Source organism: Panthera pardus, unplaced genomic scaffold, assembly GCF_024362965.1.
Source record: "Panthera pardus isolate Hobbes unplaced genomic scaffold, ASM2436296v1 HiC_scaffold_20, whole genome shotgun sequence".
NCBI lineage: Eukaryota > Metazoa > Chordata > Mammalia > Carnivora > Felidae > Panthera > Panthera pardus.
The window spans coordinates 55798329-55819643 of record NW_026526766.1 but is presented as its reverse complement, the minus strand read 5'-3'; the positions used below and the strand labels follow the sequence as shown (position 1 = coordinate 55819643).

General features: G+C 43.3%; 2 protein-coding genes across 7 annotated transcripts in view; one reads left to right on the top strand and one right to left on the bottom strand.

Annotated features, from left to right (window-relative positions):
• The window catches only part of KIF24 (kinesin family member 24), a 73442-nt gene extending 71026 nt beyond the window's left edge, over positions 1–2416 (top strand). For all 6 annotated transcript variants that reach the window (XM_019424129.2, XM_019424126.2, XM_019424128.2 and 3 more), the window contains 2 exons: positions 1070–1163; positions 2008–2416. In XM_019424129.2, coding sequence (XP_019279674.2) covers positions 1070–1163; positions 2008–2148 — 235 coding nt within the window. In that variant the 3' untranslated portion in view covers positions 2149–2416. The remainder of the gene's footprint in view (positions 1–1069; positions 1164–2007) is intronic.
• Positions 2417–3916: 1500 nt separating this feature from the next.
• Positions 3917–21315, bottom strand: part of UBAP1 (ubiquitin associated protein 1) — a 61655-nt gene continuing 44256 nt past the window's right edge. The window contains 6 exon segments of the mRNA XM_053908057.1: positions 3917–5031; positions 5610–5711; positions 6375–6557; positions 15156–15485; positions 15487–16095; positions 21173–21297. Coding sequence (XP_053764032.1) covers positions 4891–5031; positions 5610–5711; positions 6375–6557; positions 15156–15485; positions 15487–16095; positions 21173–21297 — 1490 coding nt within the window. The 3' untranslated portion in view covers positions 3917–4890.

The following is a 21315-nucleotide window of genomic DNA, read 5'->3' as shown; positions in this document are numbered from 1 at the left end:
GGAATGGCTATTGTTGGCTCAGTGTCAGAGCTATTCTACGACTAGAGAGGCTTTGTCCGGCTTTTCAAGGGAGCTTGCCTAGATGCACCTGACATGGAGAGCAAGAATAAAATGTATGGGAGCAGGCCCACCAGGGTGGATGAACCCTGAGTCTGGGAAAGCTGGGACTTGAGTGGGAGAAAGGAGGATCTGTCACCTGTGGTAAGTTCAGAATCCTCTTCATTCTGTCGGGTCTGTATTCCTGAAGTGCCGCCCAGAGATGCAAAAGCTGTAGCCTTGTGCCCGCAGAACTAAGACAGGCTGGCCACCTTCCAAAATGGTGAAGTTGATCAAAAACAGAGGGACTAGTGGCTTGTACTGCTTTCCCCAAAGGATGCTGTAGATGGTGCAGCAAAAAGAGATGGGACAGAGGCATAGAGAAAAAAAGGCAGAGGGATCAAGCAGGGCCCCTCTCAGCATTAGAGGCTGGGAGATGGAGGGCAGGGTGGGTGTGTGGGAACAGAGGCTACAGCTCTTTGCTAGGGCTCCTGATATCTAGGCTGGCTGTGTGCCTGCTGCTCGCTTTGGCTCCAGGCCAAGGCCATGGACAAAGAAAAGGACGTGCAGGGATGCATAGGTGAGAGGAACCTGGCAGATCCTCCAGTTTCTAGCTCAAACCCCCTGCTTTGGTCCCTGGACGCCCAGGGAGGAGAGATGATGGCAGGCAAAACAGCAGGCTCTACCTCGTGCCAAGTGTGTCACCTCCAGTGGTCACAGCCTTGAACCTTTTGGCAGGGAAGCTATGGGCAGCTCCTGTAAAGAGCACTCATCCCTGTCCTTCAGTGTAGCTGGGGAGGCAGGGACAGCTTGAGAAGTGCCTCTTTCCTGGTATCTTCTTGGTATACTCTAGTGCCTAAATAAGCCCTAAGAACAGGTGACAGGGGAGGAGGTGATGGTGAGCTGGCCTTGGTCAAAGCTTTGACCACTTTGGGCAGAAATAAGGCCTGGAAATAAGGCTCTCAGCTCCCAAAAGTTGCCCAAGAGAGATGGAAGGCCCAGAGGATCACACTGTCCCCTCTGGTGTTTCCAGGCAGGTGGTCATCCGAGCACACCAGGAACAGCTGGATGAAATGGCAAAACTGGGCTTCAAGGAGGAGACCCTAATGAGCCAGTTGGCTCTTAATGTAAGTGGCCTTGGCTAGACCCTCAGGGACTCTTGGGAATTAGCCTGTGGGTAATTTGATGGTCATCCTTGTTTGCTGCAGTTATGTGTGGGGTAAGGTCTGCTATCCTACTCTAGGAGGCCTTGTGCCATTCCTCTGACATAGCTCAAGGGGGGCGCAAGGACAGGTGAGAAATGGTACTACACTCCCTGTTTCCAGGCTAAAATGTTTCCAGCCTCTATCCTGTGCCATTCTGCCTTCTTGACTTGCTAGGGCCCCTCCCTGTGACAGTAAGTGACGTACCACATGCAAACCAGGGGTACTTTCACAAAAACAACCCTCTGTCCTGTAGAATACCTCTCATAGAAGTTTCTCAAATGCAGGGGTGCCTACCTGGCTCAGTCAGTGGAGCATGCAACTCTTGAGGTTGTGGGTTTGAGCCCCACATTGGGTAGAGATTACTTTAAAATAAAAACCTTTTTTTAAAATTCATTTTGAGAGAGTGCGCGCAAGCTTGAGCAGGGGAGGGGGTGGGGGGAGAAAAGAATCCCAAGCAGGCTCTGTGTTGTCAGCGCAAAGCCTGATGTGGAGCTCGAACCCACAAACTGTTGAGATCATGACCTGAGCTGAAGTCAGATGCATAATGGACCAGGTCACCCAGGTGCCCCTTAAAAATAAAATCTTAAAAAAAAGTTTCTCAAATGCAGAGAAATGAGCCTCACCCTGTGCCATAGTGACTCTCCTGCAGATTTTCCAGCTGAAGGATGGACCTGGGCTCTGAAAACTTGCAAGAGAAGGGACTAGAAAAGCAGATCCTGAGAGAAGGCTAGCAAAAGCTCCATTTGTCCTTTGTTTCCTTTCTCAGGATTTTGAAGATTTTGTGACCCAGCTGGATGAAATCATGGCTCTGAAATCCAAGTGCATCCAGAGTCTGAGGAGCCAGCTTCAGCTATATCTGGCCTGCCACAGGCCAGCCACCGCCCCTGAGAGAACAATGGTGTCTTAGAGTAAGACCCAGTATGAGGTGATGGCAGCTCGGGAGCCTGTGCTGAAGGGGCCTCTGCCAGGTCCTCCCTGCAGATACCAGACCCACTCCCTGATCCTTCTCAGGCTACCCTTTCCCTAGCCACACATGGCCTTGACTGGGCCCCAGCTCCTCTCTCAGGACCAAGACTCTGTCCCTCAATTTCAAGCACAAGGCCATCTGTAAGGAAGGACAGAGCAGCCTAAAAAAAACAATATGCCCCTCCCTTTTCTTTGGGGCTAGAAGAGAATTTGTCTTACTGACCTCTTGTCTGGAAACACACTTGGGTCTAATAACCTTGTAGATGTTTCTGAATTTAAGGCTCAGAGGATGAGGTCAGTGGTAATGTAAATGCCGAAGAAAACATGCTGAACTCAGGGGCTTTGTTAGATGAATTCTGTTCTTCAAGACTTAGCCAAAAACTAAAACACTGGTGGCTTGTAGTGGGGGCTCGGTGAGCTCTGCCCCATCAGCCCTTGGAGACTGGTTTGGGCTTTAGGTTGCATACGTGGGACAGGCTTTATACCCCCAGTTCCCCTCCCTTCCTGCAATCCAGACACAGAAGGGAGTGTTCATATTACTGCATTATTCTTTTCCCATCTCTGCCTTATGCTGGATGACTGGCCTATTATAAGCCCTAACAGCACCCATGCTCCTGTGGCAGGCAGTTCCTGGCTCCTGAGTCCTCACCTGTCACACCCTCTCGTGGCAAAGCTGAAGGGGAGGATCTCAGGCAAGTCCATCTCCTAGTGTTAACTTTAACATGACCCTGACTGTCTACTACCTCAAGAGCCTGTGTTTAGTAGTATCTTGGCACAGAGTGCTCCAGTCAGTAGTCTTGAGAATCTGAAGCAGAATTTTTACACACCTCTTCATATGAGTCCTCCTTGCTATGTATCTTTTCATCAGGAAGAGGCTCAAGACAAAGACAAATACAAATACAAACTGGTCCATCACTTACTAGGGCCTCCTGGGTCAAACTTGAGATTCATGTGTCACAGCCTTGGCCCAGATGCCCACTATAATGTGTGAATTTTCAATTTCTTACAGGGAAAGGATACCTTTGTAAGGTTTTAAAAGGAAGGCTTAATTAAGAGGATAGAAGCATTAACTGGCTTTCAACAACACTGCAGCCCTGCCACCCTTTGCCTGATCTGAGCACTAGAGGGCGGCCTCTTTCCTGGCCAAAAGACTGCAGTCTCTCCTCACATGATCACTCAAAATACTAGACCCATTCCCAGCCATGAGCATAAGGTAGGGACTGCAGGATGGCATTAAGTATAAAGACCAGAAACTTCAGGGAGGAATCTAGTTCTCTCAGCTACAACAGCACCACTGAGAGCTGGTGAAACAGTCTGAATCCAGTTCTGCCTGTGGCACACAGCACATAAACGCCTGATGCTTCTCACAGGAAAAGGTACTTCCTCGTTTCTGAGTGACTACACCACAGGCCCAGCCTGTCTCACCTCCACAGTCTTGCAGGAAGACATATGTCCTTGTTCCAGAGACTGAGCTACATCAGGTTTGTAACAGATCCTCATCTGGGTCTGCCTCTGCAAACCAAAACCCAGGGCAGACTGCAGGGCCAGCTTCTGGGTACCAAAGGCCTACAGTGGGAAGAAAGTACTAAAAAGACAGAAAATTGTTAGCTCCTATTTCATGAGCAGCAAATCTAAGCAGGAATCTCTTCACCACCCACCCCAACCCCTCAGTAAAACAGCACTTGGCAATAAATTATCACAGCAGAACATACCTTTTAGAGTTTTATTAGTAGTTCTCTGAAGAATCAAAATAGTTAGCAAATTACTTTAGATTCAAGACTGTATATCCTTTGTATTTAGATCTTTAATGATGAACAACATAATACAAAACAAACGAAAGAGACTGATTTCTATGACTAGGTGTTACTCATTGTGTCATCCTAGAGCAGGGGGCTGGAGGGAGAGGCTGTTCTCCAAGGAGAACTGAGGTGGAGTTAGTGCTGGGCTACTAAATTGCAGCCTATTTCTCCCCACTTGATGTGCTGGGAAGGGGCTGATGATTTCTTAAACCAACAACTGCTTCCAAGAGAAGGGAGCTCTAAAATCCTGGGTAGCAGAGGATTGTGGTCCAAACCAAGCCAAAAGAAACAGGCTGGGGCAGGGAAGCATGGTAACTGCCTGGCAGAAGAGGCAAACTCAGCGCCCCATGGGGAAAAGGGCATTTTTTGCACCTCAGAGACATTGCAGAACCAGTGTAACACTAAGATTTTGTTGAAAGAAAAAAAAAAAAAACCCTGGAAGAACCTTTCAATTGCACTCAACCTGGATCAGAGTTCAGTCCACCAGTGCAGGGGAGGGAAGCATCTAGCCCTAAAGCAGCAGAGTCTGGCCCTCCCACCCCTTCTTCCTGACTCCTTTTGGCAGCTGGGCCAGGTTTCGGCTGAGGACATACAGACCCCAGAAGGACCAGGGAAGTCTCTCTGGAGGGCCAAGGTGGGAAGGTCACTTCTCAAAATACAAATACATTTAATATGGAAGGAGCCAGAGCAGTTCTGGAGGCATTCACATGCCCAAATCTTCCCTACTTTCTCCCCAGCTCAGACTGGCAAGCACAGTCTCCACGCCTGACCTTCCACCCCCAAAAGAAAATCGGGAAGTGTGTCCCTTCTCCTTCCCCACACATGGGATCCTCAGGGCCTCCTGCGGGGGTGGTTCCATGGCAGGGCCTACGCAGCGCCTGGTCTCAGCTGGCTCCTGCCCGAGCCATGAGGTCTTCCAAAGCATTGTCCTGGTCATTGTTGTGTAGTAGCAGAACTTCCTTAATGTCTTTCAGTTCAAAGCCCATTTCCTTAAATTTGCTCATTAACTGAAGAAACTCCATCATCTAAAGGACAAAATAGAAGAAAGATTGAAGAAAGGGGTCTGGCCACATAGTAGGGTAGAGGAATGTGTATGTAGGGGGCTGCTTGGGGGAGTCTGCATTTTTTGCCAGAGCCTCATGAGGTCCCCCAACAAGCACAAGGGGGCTGTAGAGGAAGCCAGGCAGACAGGCTGATGCCACAGCCTATCATCCTTCAGGAACTATGCCCAGTTCCAACTCCTGCTGTCTCATTTGCATCCCACTAACCAAAATCCACACTCAAGGCAGGATACTGAACCCAGAAACAGCCAGGAAGCAGGCTGGGCAAAGTGACTAGCAATCTCCTCAGTCATCCAGAAGTACGGCTTTTTGCCCAGGTCATTTCCCCTTCCCTTCCCTGGGACTCTAGATAATCTTCAACCCAATACTTCATCAAGCCTCTAACAACCCCAACTATCCAAATGCTGTCTGGACACTTAAGAAATTATGTATTTTGACTACCTCTGCCTGCACTCACTAGTAGGGAAAGGTGATTCTTGGACAGGAGACACTACTTTGTCCCTCCTTTCCAGAGGGTTCCCTTGAGGCACAAAGGGTCCTACCTTTTCCTCTGAACACTGGTGCATTTCCAGAGCCTCTTCCACTAAAAGAGGATCGAAGCCCTTCTCACAGAGCTGTCCATGTGCAAAGAGATAGTCGAGAATCTTAAAAAAAGAAAAAGGTTTGAGCACTTATCACCACTCTTGCCTGAGTTTCCCAAGAGTCTTAAGCCAGTAAGGGTGACGTCTGCTTCCCACCTGGCTATTAGATCCTGGATAGGACTTGAATTTGTATTGTGAACTGCATCCAACACAGTAGGACCTCGGTGACTATTTGCTGAAAAGACAGGCATACCCTTCTAAACATGAGTAGCCATTTTTCAAAGGAGTTCCTGTCACAGCTGACTCATATCTCCCAGAATGTCAACTCCACAGACTGGGCAGAATATACTAACAAATAGCCCAAATCACAAAATGCCAAGATTTAGGTCTCCAGTACCCCATTTTGGAACACTCTGGGCATCTATGACAGGATAAACATTTCTGGGAGGAGACATCAGACCATATCTCAAGACTAGTGTGCCCTTTCAGGAGGGGCAGAGAACAGTCCAACGGCTCCAATGCACCCTTTCCTCTAGGCTTTTCTCTAGCATAGGTCCCAGGGCAGCCCCCAAAGCAGAAGCACTACTGCTGAGGCTGCTACTTTCTCCAAAAATATTGCCCTGAGTCCCGCCAACTCACAGGAAAGGACGCTGGGGCTAGGACCTCTCTCCAGGCTGACCACTCACCACCCACCCCACGCCAACCCCCAGCCAACCAACCACTCACATGCTCAATATTCTCTCCTTTCTTCTTCATGGCTCTCAGGACACACTCATATGAGTAGCCCATGTTGACCACGGTCTCCACACACTGCCGCTCACTGGGGGACAGTGTCTGCAGTTCAGAATAGGCCTGGGGACAGCTGGGAGTGTTGGGCACTTGTGACATTGAGAAATTAGGAGGTGTGACCTGGTGGTGGAGAAACCAGAGGATCAGGCAGGAATAAAGACAACTGGGGCCCCAGAAGACATGTCCCCTAAGTAGCCCAGTCCAGGGGCTTGCTATTTCTGACACTTACCACATTCCCAAACAGTTGACCTGGTAGAAAGGGCCAGATTGCTGGCCAGACATCCTAAAGATGGGTGAGGAAAAGAAAAGCTGGGAAGACACCTGCAATTGGATTGTCCTCTGCCCTCATCCCAGCTTGCAGAATAAGAAAATACTACAAGAGCTACATGCCCTTCTATGTTCAAATCCCTTGGGCTTGAATTGGAGAAATAAGTTCTGAGGCTGCCCATGGGACTGAGGGCAAGATGGCTGCTATGATTTCTCTCCAGGGCTCCATTATCCCTTTCACAGGTTGTGCTTCAGAGTCATAAAAGGTTCATTCACCTCAGACACCCCTAACTCTGGGGCTCTTTCCCAACAATGTCTCTATCCCTGCTTCTATCCCTGGGCTGGGCAGAGACTGCGAGTGCTGTTGCCCTGCACCACAAGCTACAAGGCTTCAATTCCCTGCTACAGCTGCCAATACTGAAGGACTATTAGCCACACCAGGCTGGGCCCTCAAAAAATGGAATGTGTACTCCAGGGCCCTGCTTCTACTGTCCTGCAGGCAGCCTGCTACATGCCCTAGGACTCTATTAGCCTCAGTCGGATTGATGGGTAGAACTCTTTCTACCCCTTCTGATAATGACTCAGGCCCAAGGCATGAAGGCTGCTCACTCCCAGGCCTAAGGACCAAACCACAATGGAACAAGGTCATAGTTTAGCCCAGCTCCCAAGAACCAGGGAAAGTATTTCAACAGAATTCTTACTTCCTTTGGGGGGAGGGAGGGTGTGCTTAAGAAGCAGGGAACTCAGCTCCCCCCCACCCTCCGCCCCATCCTAGAAAGACATTCAAAGTTAATAGCTATAACCAGATACTTTCCTCAAAGTCAGTTGGGAAAAGCCAAAACTATAGGCCTTAAAGCTCACGGTTTCCTCTTATCCATCTCACCCACAGCACACCCCTGGCAGCCTAGTCACAGGGCTCACTCATTGAGTTACAGGAGTCACAACAGGGCAGAGACTGGATCAAACCAGTCTGGTACTTCGCAGGTCCCAACAAATCTCTCTTCAGGGTCAGGGTCTAACTGGGCTTGAGAATACCAAAAGCCAAATATGATTAATCATACTGCTGGCACAGTACTTATCACATCACAGTATTGGTGTTTACAGGCCCTGCTCATCAATTGTTGAATAAATGGAGGTCTATTAGGATTTTTTTTTTTTTTTTTTTTTTTTTTGAGAGCAAGTGGGGGAGGAGCAGAAAGAAAGGAAGAAAGAGAATCTTAAAAAGGCTCCAAGCATGGAGCCTGATGCAGGGCTCAATCCCACAACCATGAGATCAAGACCTGAGCTGAAATCAAGTCAGATGCTTAGCCACCCAGGTGCTCTGGTCTATTAGGATTTCAAAGGGGGAATTTAATTTAACACAGCAAATTGACACTGATTCTCCCTCCCCAAAACCCACTACAATGATAATAAAACTATTAATCTTTAAGGTCAAAAAAAGAGGGAACAGCAGTGGACAATATATTTCAATGAAATATTAGAACATGGAATGCTAGCAGAAGCAGTGAAGTTGTAAGTAAGTGGGAGAAAGAAGAGTCAGTCCACCAGCCTTTCAAAACTCCTGAGAGGGGTTCAGCATTTGGAAGCACCAGGTACTGTTGTGATAAGGCAAGGACACAAAGTGAGTGATTAGAGCGATAAGACCCTCAGGGAAAACCTTCCCCACCTGACCCTCACCCTCTTCAGGGGGGCAGAAAGTTCAGTCTCTAGCACTAAAATATGGATACAAGGGATGGCATATGACAAAATGAGCTATAAGAACAAAGAGGGAATTTAAGTAAAAATCCTATACACCAGACTTCCCCAACCTTTCTTAACCCTCAAGCAGAATTCTCAGGTGAAACTGTAAGCCTCCAAAACCTTCACATGTTGACACTTTGCAGAGCCCCCCAAAGCCTACTAACCTTCAACCTACAGTGAAACTTAGTGATTGGCAAGTACACCCCAACACACACATTTTCCCCTCTGCTGATTTTTTTTTAAGTGCCTCGCTCTTAAATGTGAATACAAAGCCAGAGATCCCAAACCAAGAGAGAGAATAGACAAAGCACTTGGAATTTAAAGTATGGTAAAGTAAAATTTTATTTAAAAGATTGTGAGATTTTTAAAAAACGATTATAAGACAGTCAAAGATATATCCAGAAAGTAAAACATAAAGACAAATAGATAAGGGGCATCTGGCTGGCTCAGGCAGTAGTAGCACGTGACTCTTAATCTCTGGATCATGAGTTAGAGCACCACACTGGGTGTAAAGATTACTTAAAAAATAAAAACCTAAAAAGTCTCCTCTTTTAAAGAAAAAGAAAAGGACAGGAAACAAAAGGATAGCACATTAGAACAACAGTCAAGGAGGTCCAATATCCAGTTACAGGAATTCCAGAAAAAAACAAAATATTAATAAAAGAAAAAAAATCTCAAACAACAGATGTTGGCGAGGATGCAGAGAAAGAGGAACCCTTCTGGTGGGAATGCAAACTGGTGCAGCCACTCTGGAAAACAGTATGGAGGTTTCTCAAAAAAATTAACAGTAGAACAGTAGAACTACCCTATGACCCAGCAATTGAACTATTTGGTATTTATCCAAAGGATACAAAAATGCTGGTTTGAAGGGGCACGGGCACCCCCATGTTTATAGCAGCACTATCGACAATAGCCAAAGTATGGACAGAGCCCAAATATCCATCGCCTGATGAATGGATAAAGAAGATGTGGTATATATATTCAATGGAATATTACTCAGTGATAAAAAGGAAATCTTACCATTTGCAACAACATGGATGGAACTAGAGCGTATTATGCTAACCAAAATAAGTCAGAGAAAGACAAATATCATGTGATTTCACTCATGTGGAATTTAAGAAATGAAACAGATGAACATAGGGGAAGGGAAACAAAAATAAGACAAAAACAGAGAGGGAAACAAACCATAAGGGACTCTTAAATACAGAGAACAAACTGAGGGTTGCTGGTGGGGTGTTGGGTATGGGGATGGGCTTAGATGCGCGGTGGGCATTAAGGAGGGTACTTGTTGGGATAAGCACTGGGTGTTATACAAAAGTGATGAATCATTAGATTCTATTCCTGAAATCATTATTACACTATATCTTAACTAATTTGGATTTAAATTTTTTTTTTAAATCTCAGAAAATTTTTTAAAAACTGAGCTGAGCCTTATGAAAGGATCTAGGAGGGCCTAGTAGCACAATAAATGAACAAGGCACAGCACACCATGAGTAAACTTCAAATCTCCAGAAATGAAGATCCCAAAATCTATTTGAGCAGGTGTTGGTTGGAAGAACACAGAGAAGCACAGGAATGCTAGAAAGCAGTGGAGCTTATACGTCAATAAAGTTTCTTTAAAAAGAGAAGGAACAATGTCTTGAAAATTCTTAAAGGGAAACAATCTTCAACTAAGAAATCTAAATCCATCCAAACTATCATTAGCACATAAGGTTAAAATTAAGACATTTCTGGACACTCAAGGACTCAAAACTGATAGGTTACCCAGTGTGTTTGGATGTGTCAGAATGAGAAAATTATCATTGGGTCTCTGATCGCTCTCTTGGAGCATTTGGACAAAACTGGAAACAAATACAAAGAAACTATGCAGAGGAGCACCTGGCTGGCTCTGTCCATAGTGCATGTGACTCAATCTTGGGGTTGTGAGTTCGAGCCCCATGTTGGGGGGCAGAGAATACTTTAAAAAAAAAAAATCTTCAAAAAAATTTTTGTGACTTTTTTTTTTTTTTAAAGTATCCTCTACCCCCAACATGGGCTTGAACTCACAACCCTGAGATCGAGTCACATGCTCTACCAACTGAGCAAGCCAGGTGCCCCAAACTGCAAATTTTTTAAATGGAGTAACTTATGAGAAAAAACTGCAAAATTAAAAAAATATATATATCACAATACAGTATCTGAATTTGACAATAAATATTTACCCAATCATAATAATGTGAACAGCACCATTAGTTTACCAAGTTTTGTGATATAATTATGATGGAAGCTATAGGAAGAAGGTAGAGGAGCTATTATAAAAGCTAAATCCTCAACTATAACAAAGTATAAAACTGTCTAAAACTGATAAACTTAGGGGGCACCTGGGTGGCTCAGTCAGTTGAGGGTCCAAATTTGGCTCAGGCCATGATCTCGTGGTTCATGAGTTTGAGCCCCACATCAGACTCGCTGCTGTCAGCACAGAGCTGGCTTCAGATCCTCTGTCCCTCTCTCTGCCCCTCCCCCACTTGTGCTCTCTCAAAAATAAACATCTAAAAAGAAAGAGTAAAATAAAATTAATTTAGAAAAAGCAACATAAGCACTTTATTTAGAAATACATAGATAAATCCCAGCAGAAATAGCTTAAAGAGTCCAAAGTGCCTAACTAAAGGAAGCAAAACTGGAGCTGGGGAGTGGTGAGTCAGGGAGCTACTGTTCTTCAATATGACTTGATTGGGGTGCCTGGCTGGCTCAATCAGTAGAGCATGTGACTCATGACTCTAAGGTCATGAGCCTTACATTGGGTGCAGAGATAAATAAGTAATTTAAAATAAATAGGGGCCCCTGGGTGGCTCAGTCGGTTAAAGCATCCAACTCTTGATTTCTGCTCAGGTCATGATCTCACAATTCATGAGATCGAGCCCCACATCAGGCTCCCCACTGACAGCATAGAGCATGCTTGGGATTCTCACTCTCTCCCTCTCTCTCTGCCCCTCTCTGACTCACTCATGCACACACATGCACTCTCTCTTTTTCAAAATAAACAAACTTAAAAAAAAAAAAAAACTAGAGGGGCACTTGGGTGGCTCAGTTGATTAAGCATCCAACTCAGGTCATGATCTCGCAGTTTATGAGTTCAAGTGCCACATAGAGCTCTGTGCTGACAGCTCAGAGCCTGGAGCCTGCTTCACATTCTATGTCTCCCTTTCTGTCTCTGCCCCTCCCCCACTCATGCTCTCTGTCTCTCTCTTTCTCCTCCTCAAAAATAAAACATTAAAAAAAATTTAGGGGCGCATGGCTGGCTCAATCAGTTGGGTGTCCAACTTTGGCTCAGGTCATGATCTCACAATTTGTGGGTTCAAGCCCTGCATCAGGCTCTGTGCTGACAGCTTAGAGCCTGAAGCCTGCTTCAGATTCTGTGTCTCCCTCACTCTCTGTCCCTCCCCCACTCATGCTCGCTTGCTCTCTCTCAAAAATAAAGATTAAAAATTTTTTTTTTAATTTTCATTTAAAAAAATCTAGAGATACAGGGGCACCTGGGTGACTCAGTTGGTTAAATGGCCAACTTCAGCTCAGGTCATGATCTCACGGTTTAGGAGTTCGAGCCCCACGTTGGGCTCTGTGCTGACAGCTCAGAGCCTGGAGACTGCTTCGGATTCTGTGTCTACCTCTCTGACCCATTCCCACTCATGTGTTCTTTCTCTCTCTCTGTCTCTCTGTCTCTCTCTTCCCCCCTCCTCAAAAATAAACATTAAAAAAAAATATCTAGAGACAACAGAAGGATTTGTAAGTATTAAAGCAATGGCAACAGAAGAAATGATAAACAGATGTGAACACATAAAAGTTAAGAGAGTATATGTCAAAAAAATTTTTAAATACACTTTTGGAGGGCACCTGGGTGGCTCAGTCAGTTAAGCATCTGACTCTTGCTTTTGGCTCAGATCATGATCTCACAGTTCTCTCTCCCCTCTATCTCCACCCCTGCACATACACATACACACTCTCCTGCACATACACACTCTCTCTCAAATAAATATGTATTTTTTAAATAATAAAATATACTTCCAAAGCAAACTGGCACTACTAATGCTTACTGGCCAAATTAGTAAATTCAGAAGTATAAGGAAAAGGCAAAGTATTTTGCTGAATCAACTGTGTAAGAGTAAGAAATGTATCCATACCCAGAGAAAGAGAACCCCAATGGCAGAGTGAGACTAACCAGTGAGCAGAGCCAGGTCCACAAAAGGCTGACATAGAGTAAGAAAAGCATGGCTAGGGCTAGGTCAGGCAGTTCTATGCTGGTCTCAGAAGAAGGGCGTATTACAAGATTATTCTTCTAAAGCTAATCCACAGACTTCTCAACTTCTAAGATTAGTTTATATAAACACTAAAACATGGAATCAGAATCTGAAAAGTGAGACCCAAACATCAGGCCTAAAATAGCCAACAAGAACTAAATTCCAAGAACACTTCCCTGAGTTCCTATATAAACAGTGTATACAGGCCAGTTAACTCCTTTACTCCCCTCCCCCATCCTCAAGTCACTAACTATCCTGAAGAGAAGTGCTTTGTTCTCACCATGGGCCTCAAAAACTCACACTAAGATCAAGGGCCAGGATGGAAATCAGGCTTTGCTTCTTGGGGATAAGGGCCATGACTTCCTTAGAAAAACACCAGAACTTCAGTTCTGTTTATTTGCCCCTTGAAGGCAGAAAATCCCAAACCAGCAAGAAGCAGGTCCCCTTCCCACCCTGAAATGGATGGGCCCAAAAGAAACTCCACAATCAGGTGGGTCAGAGAATGACAGGCGTTCTGGTCTGAGAACCATTTAGTTTATCAGCTTTGGTCTCTAAATGGTCACTGTAATTTTAAGGGGGGTTGGGGGTGGGGGACTTGAGGCTGAGGATCCCTAATCTTTCCCAGAGTGCTTTTAATTTCTCCACAGCATACACTGAATCCTGACCAGGGCCCAAAACCGGACCAGGAGGAATTAGGATGAAGTCCATTCCTAGGAGATAACACTAGAGTGTCATGCACTATCAAGTTTATCTGGGACAGGGGGTGCCTGGCAGGCTGTCAGTGGAGCATGTGACTCTTGATCTCGGGGTTGTTGGTTTGAGCCCCACGTTGAGTACAGAGAATTACTTAAAAAATAAAATCTTAAAAAAAAGTTTATCTGGGACAAGGTCTATGGAAGTTTATAAACAAAAGTGAGTTCTATGACAGTGGGAGCACTCACAGAGACAGTCATTTACCAAGAATGCTACTGCTGGGACTTTAGGTACTTACTGTAAAGTATCCCAAGGCTCATCTTTCTACCAGCTAATACCAGGCTTATTATGGTCTCTGACAGATATCCCACTAATATAATCAGGCTCCTCTCTGGCTCTAAATAAATAGTCTCTTGATATGTTGTCATTTAAAAAAATCTGTGAGCTGGTATAGCCAAAAGTTCTTGGACTTCTAGGATTTCTATTCTAGAACGCAATGTATTATCCTGTGCTGCTTGAAACCACATCAAAAGCCTACCCTTTATGACAAAGGACTTACAACTTTTTTGAATATGACAAAATCAGATTTTCAGTGTAATACAAGTTGCAACTTTTATCATTAATCCATCTTTCAACATTAATCTGAATTCCAACCTTCCCCTCTCCCTCCCTTTGTAGGGATTCTTACTAGTGAGCAAAAAAGGGGGGATTACAGGATTTAAATCTGAAGGTTTTGGGGGCACCTGAGTGGCTTAGTAGAGCATCTGACCCGACTTCAGCTCAGGTCATGATTCCAGGGTTGTAGGATAGAACCCCAAGTATGGCTCCACACTGAGTATGGAGCCTGCTTAAGATTTTCTCTCTCTCTCCCCCCCCCCCCCTTTCTCTACCCCTCTCCCCAACTCATGCTCTCTCTCTAATAAAAAAATAAATAAAATCTGCAGGTTTAAAAGTGACAAATTTCTACCTTTTGCTCGGACTTCTGATTCAAATTATCTCCCAGTTACTAAGGCACCACGCAGTCTGCAGAACCATAACCAAGTTAGGTAAATTATAGTACACACAAGAACCAACCTTCTGGGCAGAATGAGAAGGAAAGAGGAAAGCAGGGACAAGATACAATGAGGAGTACCAAGCAACCTTCAAAAAAATGAATAAAGTAGGAAAAAGTAAATAAAAAGTTACAAAGAAAGAAAGCCTTTTTTAAAAAAGGCAGCAGAGAAAGAAACAAAGTAATCAGAAAAACACCATTCATGCATGATATACATTATCTTTTTGAAGGAAAGACCAAAAAGATGCAGGTAGGAACAAGCAAACATTAACCAGGCAAGCTCCTGGTTACTAACACTCCTTTGACCTCAGGAAACTAACCAGAACATACATAAGCAAAGTCCATACAGCCACGTCCCATCTTATCCTAAACCTTAAAAAGAAGATTGTGAGGTGACAACTGTTAGGTAGAATTTAGAAATCTTTGGGGACTCCTGGGTGGCTCAGTCAGTTGAGCGTCTGACTTCAGCTCAGGTCGTGATTTCGCGATGAGTTTGAGCCTCACATCAGGCTCTCTGCTGTCAGTGCAGAACCCACTTCTGATCCCCTGTGTCTCCCTCTCTCTGCCCCTCCCCCACTCATGCTGTCTCTCCTTCCCTCTCAAAAATAAACATAAAATAAAAAAGAACTTAGAAATCTTTGGAGCTCTAATTCGGAGGGAATTTTTTCCCCAAGAGGGATTTAAAAGGCTTACCGTGGGACCTGTATTTGGAGGTGATGATTCTTCTGTGCACACAGACAAGACAGAGAGGGAAGGCATCTGGGAGATCAGATCTGAGGGAGTCAGGGTTGGCACCTCTGTGCCACTGTCTAAGTTCAAAGCTGAAAGCCCAAGAGTATGATGCCCATTGAGCTCACTGGCACTGCTTTGGGTGGAAGGCTTTAGGGAATTCCGGAAGGTGCCATTGCGGAGGCAGGATGTGCTATGGAAAGTGCTTGCCAGCTTGGCTGTCTTCTGATTGCTATCATCAGAGTCAAGTTTGGGAAAGGATAGGGATTTGATATTGCTTACTGCAGGAATGAATGGGGGGGAGGGACACTTTGGAAGACAGCGACATCTTTTCACAGTTGCCCAACTGTGGTAAGGTTATAAAGCCATTGGGTTTGTGAAGAGGCTTGATATCTAGGGTTGCCCGCTCCAGGGATGCCAGGACCTCCTCATCCTGTAACACAGACCCAGAGCCTCCTCTGGGCAAGTTATTGTCCAATAACTGAGCCATAATCGGTCCAGTGGTTCCTACCAGAATGTTTCTCAGCTCTTCCTTCTCATCAATAGTTTTTAACTCCAGATTATCAAATGGGTCTTCTTCACACTCAAAGTCAGCAGGATTGAAATCTGCCTTTGTGTGGGGTGGGCTGAGAACTTTCTGTTTCGTGGCACTGCTGCTGACCCGAGTCGGGGTGAGGATGCTGTTGTGCTGTAAGCTGGCAAGGATGGGGTTAATAGGAGGTGGCATTGTGGCTGTACTGTGAGTCTTGGAGAAGCTCATTTTGCTGTCGCCCTCTGGGCCACTCTTAGAATTCACTTTAGTTTCTACTTCCTCAGCCTTACGCTCTGCTTCCCGCTGGGCTTCTTGGATTTTCTTAATATCTTCAGCCCACTCAATAGTTTTCTTTTCCAAGGAGAAGTCATACTGCAAAGATATAGCACAGAAAGGAGGTGTGAACCCAGGTGACTGCCCTTCCAACTCAATTCCTCCAGAGAATTCACTTCTTCCTCACACCAGCAAAAGAGATCCATTCTAGGCAGCATATAAGGTGTATGGAACCATCCCCAGTCAGGAAAACTAAGGCTTCCTAATCTCCTTATATGGTTTAATCAAACTACACTCCTAGATTACATCTAGAAAAGAACTAGAGTTCCCACCACCTCTAATCCTATATAACAGGCCAAAGGTACCCTGCCAAGTACTCCCCGCCTTCCTTCTCTCCCCTCAGATCATTTTCCTTTCTAGAATTCTTCATTGGTGGCCTAAGCAGAGCTCAGTGGCCACCTCTAAAGCTTTCCTGATGGCCTGTTCCTTCCTCTGAACTCTTACATAGCATCTGTCTCTATCGTGTGACACCAAGCACAAGTGACCGCATGTAGATTTAATCTTTAATTTTTTCCTAAACATTGTCCCCAACAATATCACAAACCTCTGGTGGGCAGCTACTGGGCTTTAGACCCTCTTGGAGTCTGTTATCTAGCACAATGCCCTAGATAAATCCTGCTCAATAATAACAGCCCCTAACATTTAAAAAGCACTTACCAGGTACCATGCAAGATTCTACGCACTTTGTATGTATTAACTCTGGATCTTTTAAACAACCCTTTAAAGTACCTACCTAAAAGTAGGTATTATTGTTACCCTCACTTTACAAGAGCTTGCCCAACGTCATAAAGCTGGTAAGTGGTAAAGCCTGGATGTGAATCCAGGCAATTGACTACAGATTCTATGTTCTTAAACCACTACCTATTAAGTTATAATGAAGATTGTACTCTAAATACAGGAAAACTTCTTAATAAGAAATCTAGAAATATTCATATCAGGATTTTACAGTGCAAACTGCATAAGGATTCACTTCATGGTTGGCTCCTTAACAGTACCTTCGAGTATATCTCAATTTACAAGAACTTCCATTTGCATACTTGGAAAAAAAATATGATTACATAAAACAAAATTCACCTTGGACAGGAGAAAACAAAACTTTTGGTGTTGACTCTAAAGCCTCAGAACTAAACAACGTCTGTGTGCACATTCAAGGCTTCAGAGATTAAAAAAAAAAAAAAAAAAAAAAGGTGGGGGGGGAGGGGCGGGATGGAGAGGAAAGGGGCCTATATGCTCAGACCAGAGTTTTAGAGTACAAGAAACACAATAAAGTGTCTCTGGTCATCCCCAAGTCTTTCAGTTCAAACAACACAAGAGAAGCCTGGAAATGCACATGTCAAGAAGTTTGTTTATACCCCTGGGCACCTGGCTGGCTCAGTCAGTGAAGCATGTGACTCTTGATCTCAACCCCCATGTTGGGTATAGAGGTTACTTTAAAAAATTTTTTTCTCTTGAATCTTAAAAAAAGAAAAAAAAAAGGAAAGGAAGGAAGGAAGAAGAAAGAAAGAAAGAAAGAAAGAAAGAAAGAAAGAAAGAAAGAAAGAAAGAAAGAAAGAAAGAAAGAGTTCATTTACATCCCTAAGCCAGCTGCTGAGCCCCAGAAAGGCACCTTGTGATCATGGTACTGCCTTTCTACCACTAACGGTAGGAAAAAACAGCACTGGGCAAAGACTGCTGCTTCTAACTGTGGAGTAAATCCAATTTTGCACCTGGCTTCTTCCACCAAATACGGCCTGTAACCAACTTCCCACCGCCTGTAAACACGGGTCCCTAAAATTTTACTCTCAAGAACTGGAAATTTATCTCCTTTTTTTGTAAAACCTTTATTGACTTTCATTTTTTAATTACCATAGTAAATACAGAATACTTGGAACACAGGAAAAACAGTAGAAATGTTACAGTGAAAAACTGTGATTTGAGTGTACAAATAAATAATAACAGCATCAAATATTTATGGAGTATCAGAAACCAGAATATGCATTATAAATGCATTATCTTATTTAATCCTCATAACAACCTTAAATGCTAATTATCCCCATTTTACAAATAAGGAAATGGAAGCTTGAAAAGTGTAAGAAATCTGTACAAGATTACACAGCTATTACATGGCAATTCCAGCTCATGAATGAGTGATACCAAATTCTGCTCTAAATCGAAACACTGACAGCCATTCCCCACTACTGTGACCACCACCAATATGATATTCAGTGAAAGCTTTCTAGACCCAGGGTGCATGGATTATTTATATATGTTTTACTAGATCACTTTGATGAATGTTTAACTGAAAAATTGAGTTTGTACTGTCATGTATGGGCAAATATGACAAAGTTACAGGAAGCGTCAAGGTATCTATATGTCTAGGACTCTAGGTCTGACTCTTCTCTGAATAGGAAGGAGACCAGTACCAATACCACAACCAAATCCCCCATGGAGACCCAGAGTGTCAAAGTTTAAGGGTACTGTGTGCAATTACAGAACAAAAATATTTCAACTGTCCCACACAAGAATGGAGCTCATATCTCCTCTTTTGTTATTAGTGGGTGCTATGAATATAGTGAGCACAGCACCATGCACTTATTAATGCTTTATGCTGATCAAATAAATAGAAAATTCCCAGCAATGCCTAAAATAGCAGCAATTTGGGATTCAAAACAATTTTTCTGGATGAATCAATGAAGCAGTGAATAATATGAGAACTATTAAAAGAAAATGGAGATGTTTTTTAACACTATTGTTAACAGTATCCTGCACACAGAGAGGTATTTACTAATACTTGCTATCGCCAATAAAAAAGTCACCAGGTAGGGCACCTGGGTGGCTCAGTCAGGTAAGCGTCCAACTCTTGGTTTCTGCTCAGGTCATGATCTCACAGTTTATGGGTTCAAGCCCCCACATCGGGCTCTGGTGCTGACAGTGCAGAGCCTGCTTGGAATTCTCTCCCTCTCTCTCTGCCTCTCCCCGAGTCGTGCTCACGTGCGTTCTCTCTCTCTCAAAATAAATAAATAAGCATTTTTTTTAAAAAGTCACCAGGCAAAGAGAACAATGTAAAACTTTATATGGGATATCTGTGTCTCTTCTGGCTCAATAAATTCTCCATACACAATAGGGATAGCAATTCAGTATTTGAAAATATGTAAGATATTAAATATCATTAGTAATTAAGGAAACACACATCAAAACCACAATAAGAGACCCACTGTAAACTCCAAGGATGTATATAACCAAAAAGATAGATTAGAAGAGTTGGCAAGGATGTGGATAAACTGAAACCCTCACACACTGTGGATAGATTGTAAAATGGTGCAGCCACTTGGGAAAATAGTCTAGTGGTTCCCCAAAAGGTCAAACGTAGTTACCATATGACAACCCAGCAATTCCACTTATATACCCAAGAAAATTGAAAGAATATGTCTACACAAAAACCTATATACAAACGTTCATGCCACCATTATTCATAATAAACAAAAAGTGAAAACCACCAAAATGTCCATCAAGCAATGAATGGAAAAACAAAACGTAGTGTTATCAATACAACAGAACATTATAAAGTCATAAAAATGAATGACATACCAACACTTCATTCATTACACATTGATAAACCTTGAAAACATTATGCTAAAGGAAAAGAGTCAATCACAAAAGACTATCTACTGTATTATTCCACTTATATGACATGTCCAATATAGGCAAATTCATAAAGACAAAGTAGATTTAGTGGTTTCGAGGGGCTAGGGTGAGAGGGAATGACTGCTAATGGCACTGCATTTCTTTTGGGGGGATGAAACTACTTAGGAATAAGACAGTAATAACGGTTATACACTCTGAATATACTAAAAACCATTTATGTGCAAACCTAAAAAGGCAAATTTCAAGGTATATGAATATCTTGATAAAGCTATTATTCTAAAAAATGTAACTATAGTTCTCCCATTATAATTACTCACTGCATTTAGACTGGAAGATAAATATTTCTTAGAGTAACATGTTGGTGCCTTAGAGAATCTCCCAGAAACAAAACTCCTTTGCCAGAAAGCTGTATTTTTTTTAAATCTTAAGTCACAGGAAGAAGTGTTTGATGGATAGTCAAAAGAGTTCCCATGGGACTCTTTCTCTAAACTGTAAGCTCCTTGAGGACAGTGATTAAGGTATTTATCTCTATCCCCAGCCCTAGTGGAACACTACTCAAAAGCAGGCATTCAGTAAATGTGTACTGAAGGAAGAAAGGAAGTCACAAAACATAAGGCTATTTGCTGCTTTCAAGTAGTAATTCTGTACATTTATACATAACTGCACTTTAAAGATGAGAGGATTAAGAAGCTATTGAAGAGGTGGCATTTAAGCACAGTCTAGAAGAATAAGCAGATTTTAACAGGTAGACAGCTTTCAGTACAGTGAGGAAGAGGAAAATATTCGAAGTGGAGGTAACAGCTCATGAGAAAAAACATAGTACAGATAGGTAATATACACGGTATATTCAATGAATTGGCAGTAACCTGGTATGGAGGAAACATGGAGGAGATAATGAGCCGAGGTGCTTTACCACAACCTTACATCTACACTTGATTCAATAAGGACTGGTGAACCAGTGTAAGTTTTTTTTTAACAGGGATGTGACAATTTGAAACTTTAACTTAGTAGTATTATTCTAGAAACAATATGGAAAATTTAAAAAAAATGCTACAAGAAGAGGGGCCAATTAAAAAGGCTATTGCAATAGTGCAGGTGAAAAAATAAGGTTAAGGATGAACTGGATGGTAAAGGTGAGACAGCAGAGAGAAAAATATCACCTTATTTGAATGACCAAGAAGATAATGAGGACATCAAAAGAGAGAAGGAAAAGAGGCGAATGAGCAAGTCAGATGGACAATGGAGATTTGTTTCAGACAAGGCACAGAATCCCAGGAATACACAGTCTAACAGATTGCAGAAGGTCTGTAACAGATATATAAACATATGTAAGTATGTGTGTGAGAGAGACAATGTGAGCCAAGCAATAACAGTTGCTATAAAAAATACAAATAAGAGATAAGAGAATGTTTTTTCCTATTTCACTATACATCAAATTCTTACTTTTTAAATTTTTAAATGCACTAAACTTTAACTAAAAATTACCACTTACCTGTATTTCTCTGACAACCTGCAAACAATCAGGCAAGGAGAAGCCAATAGGTAGACCAACTTTAGCTGGTGTTTTGAATTTGTCTCCTATCTTAAATGGGACATCATCAAGGTAACTGAAAGTCCCTATAATCAAAAATAAAG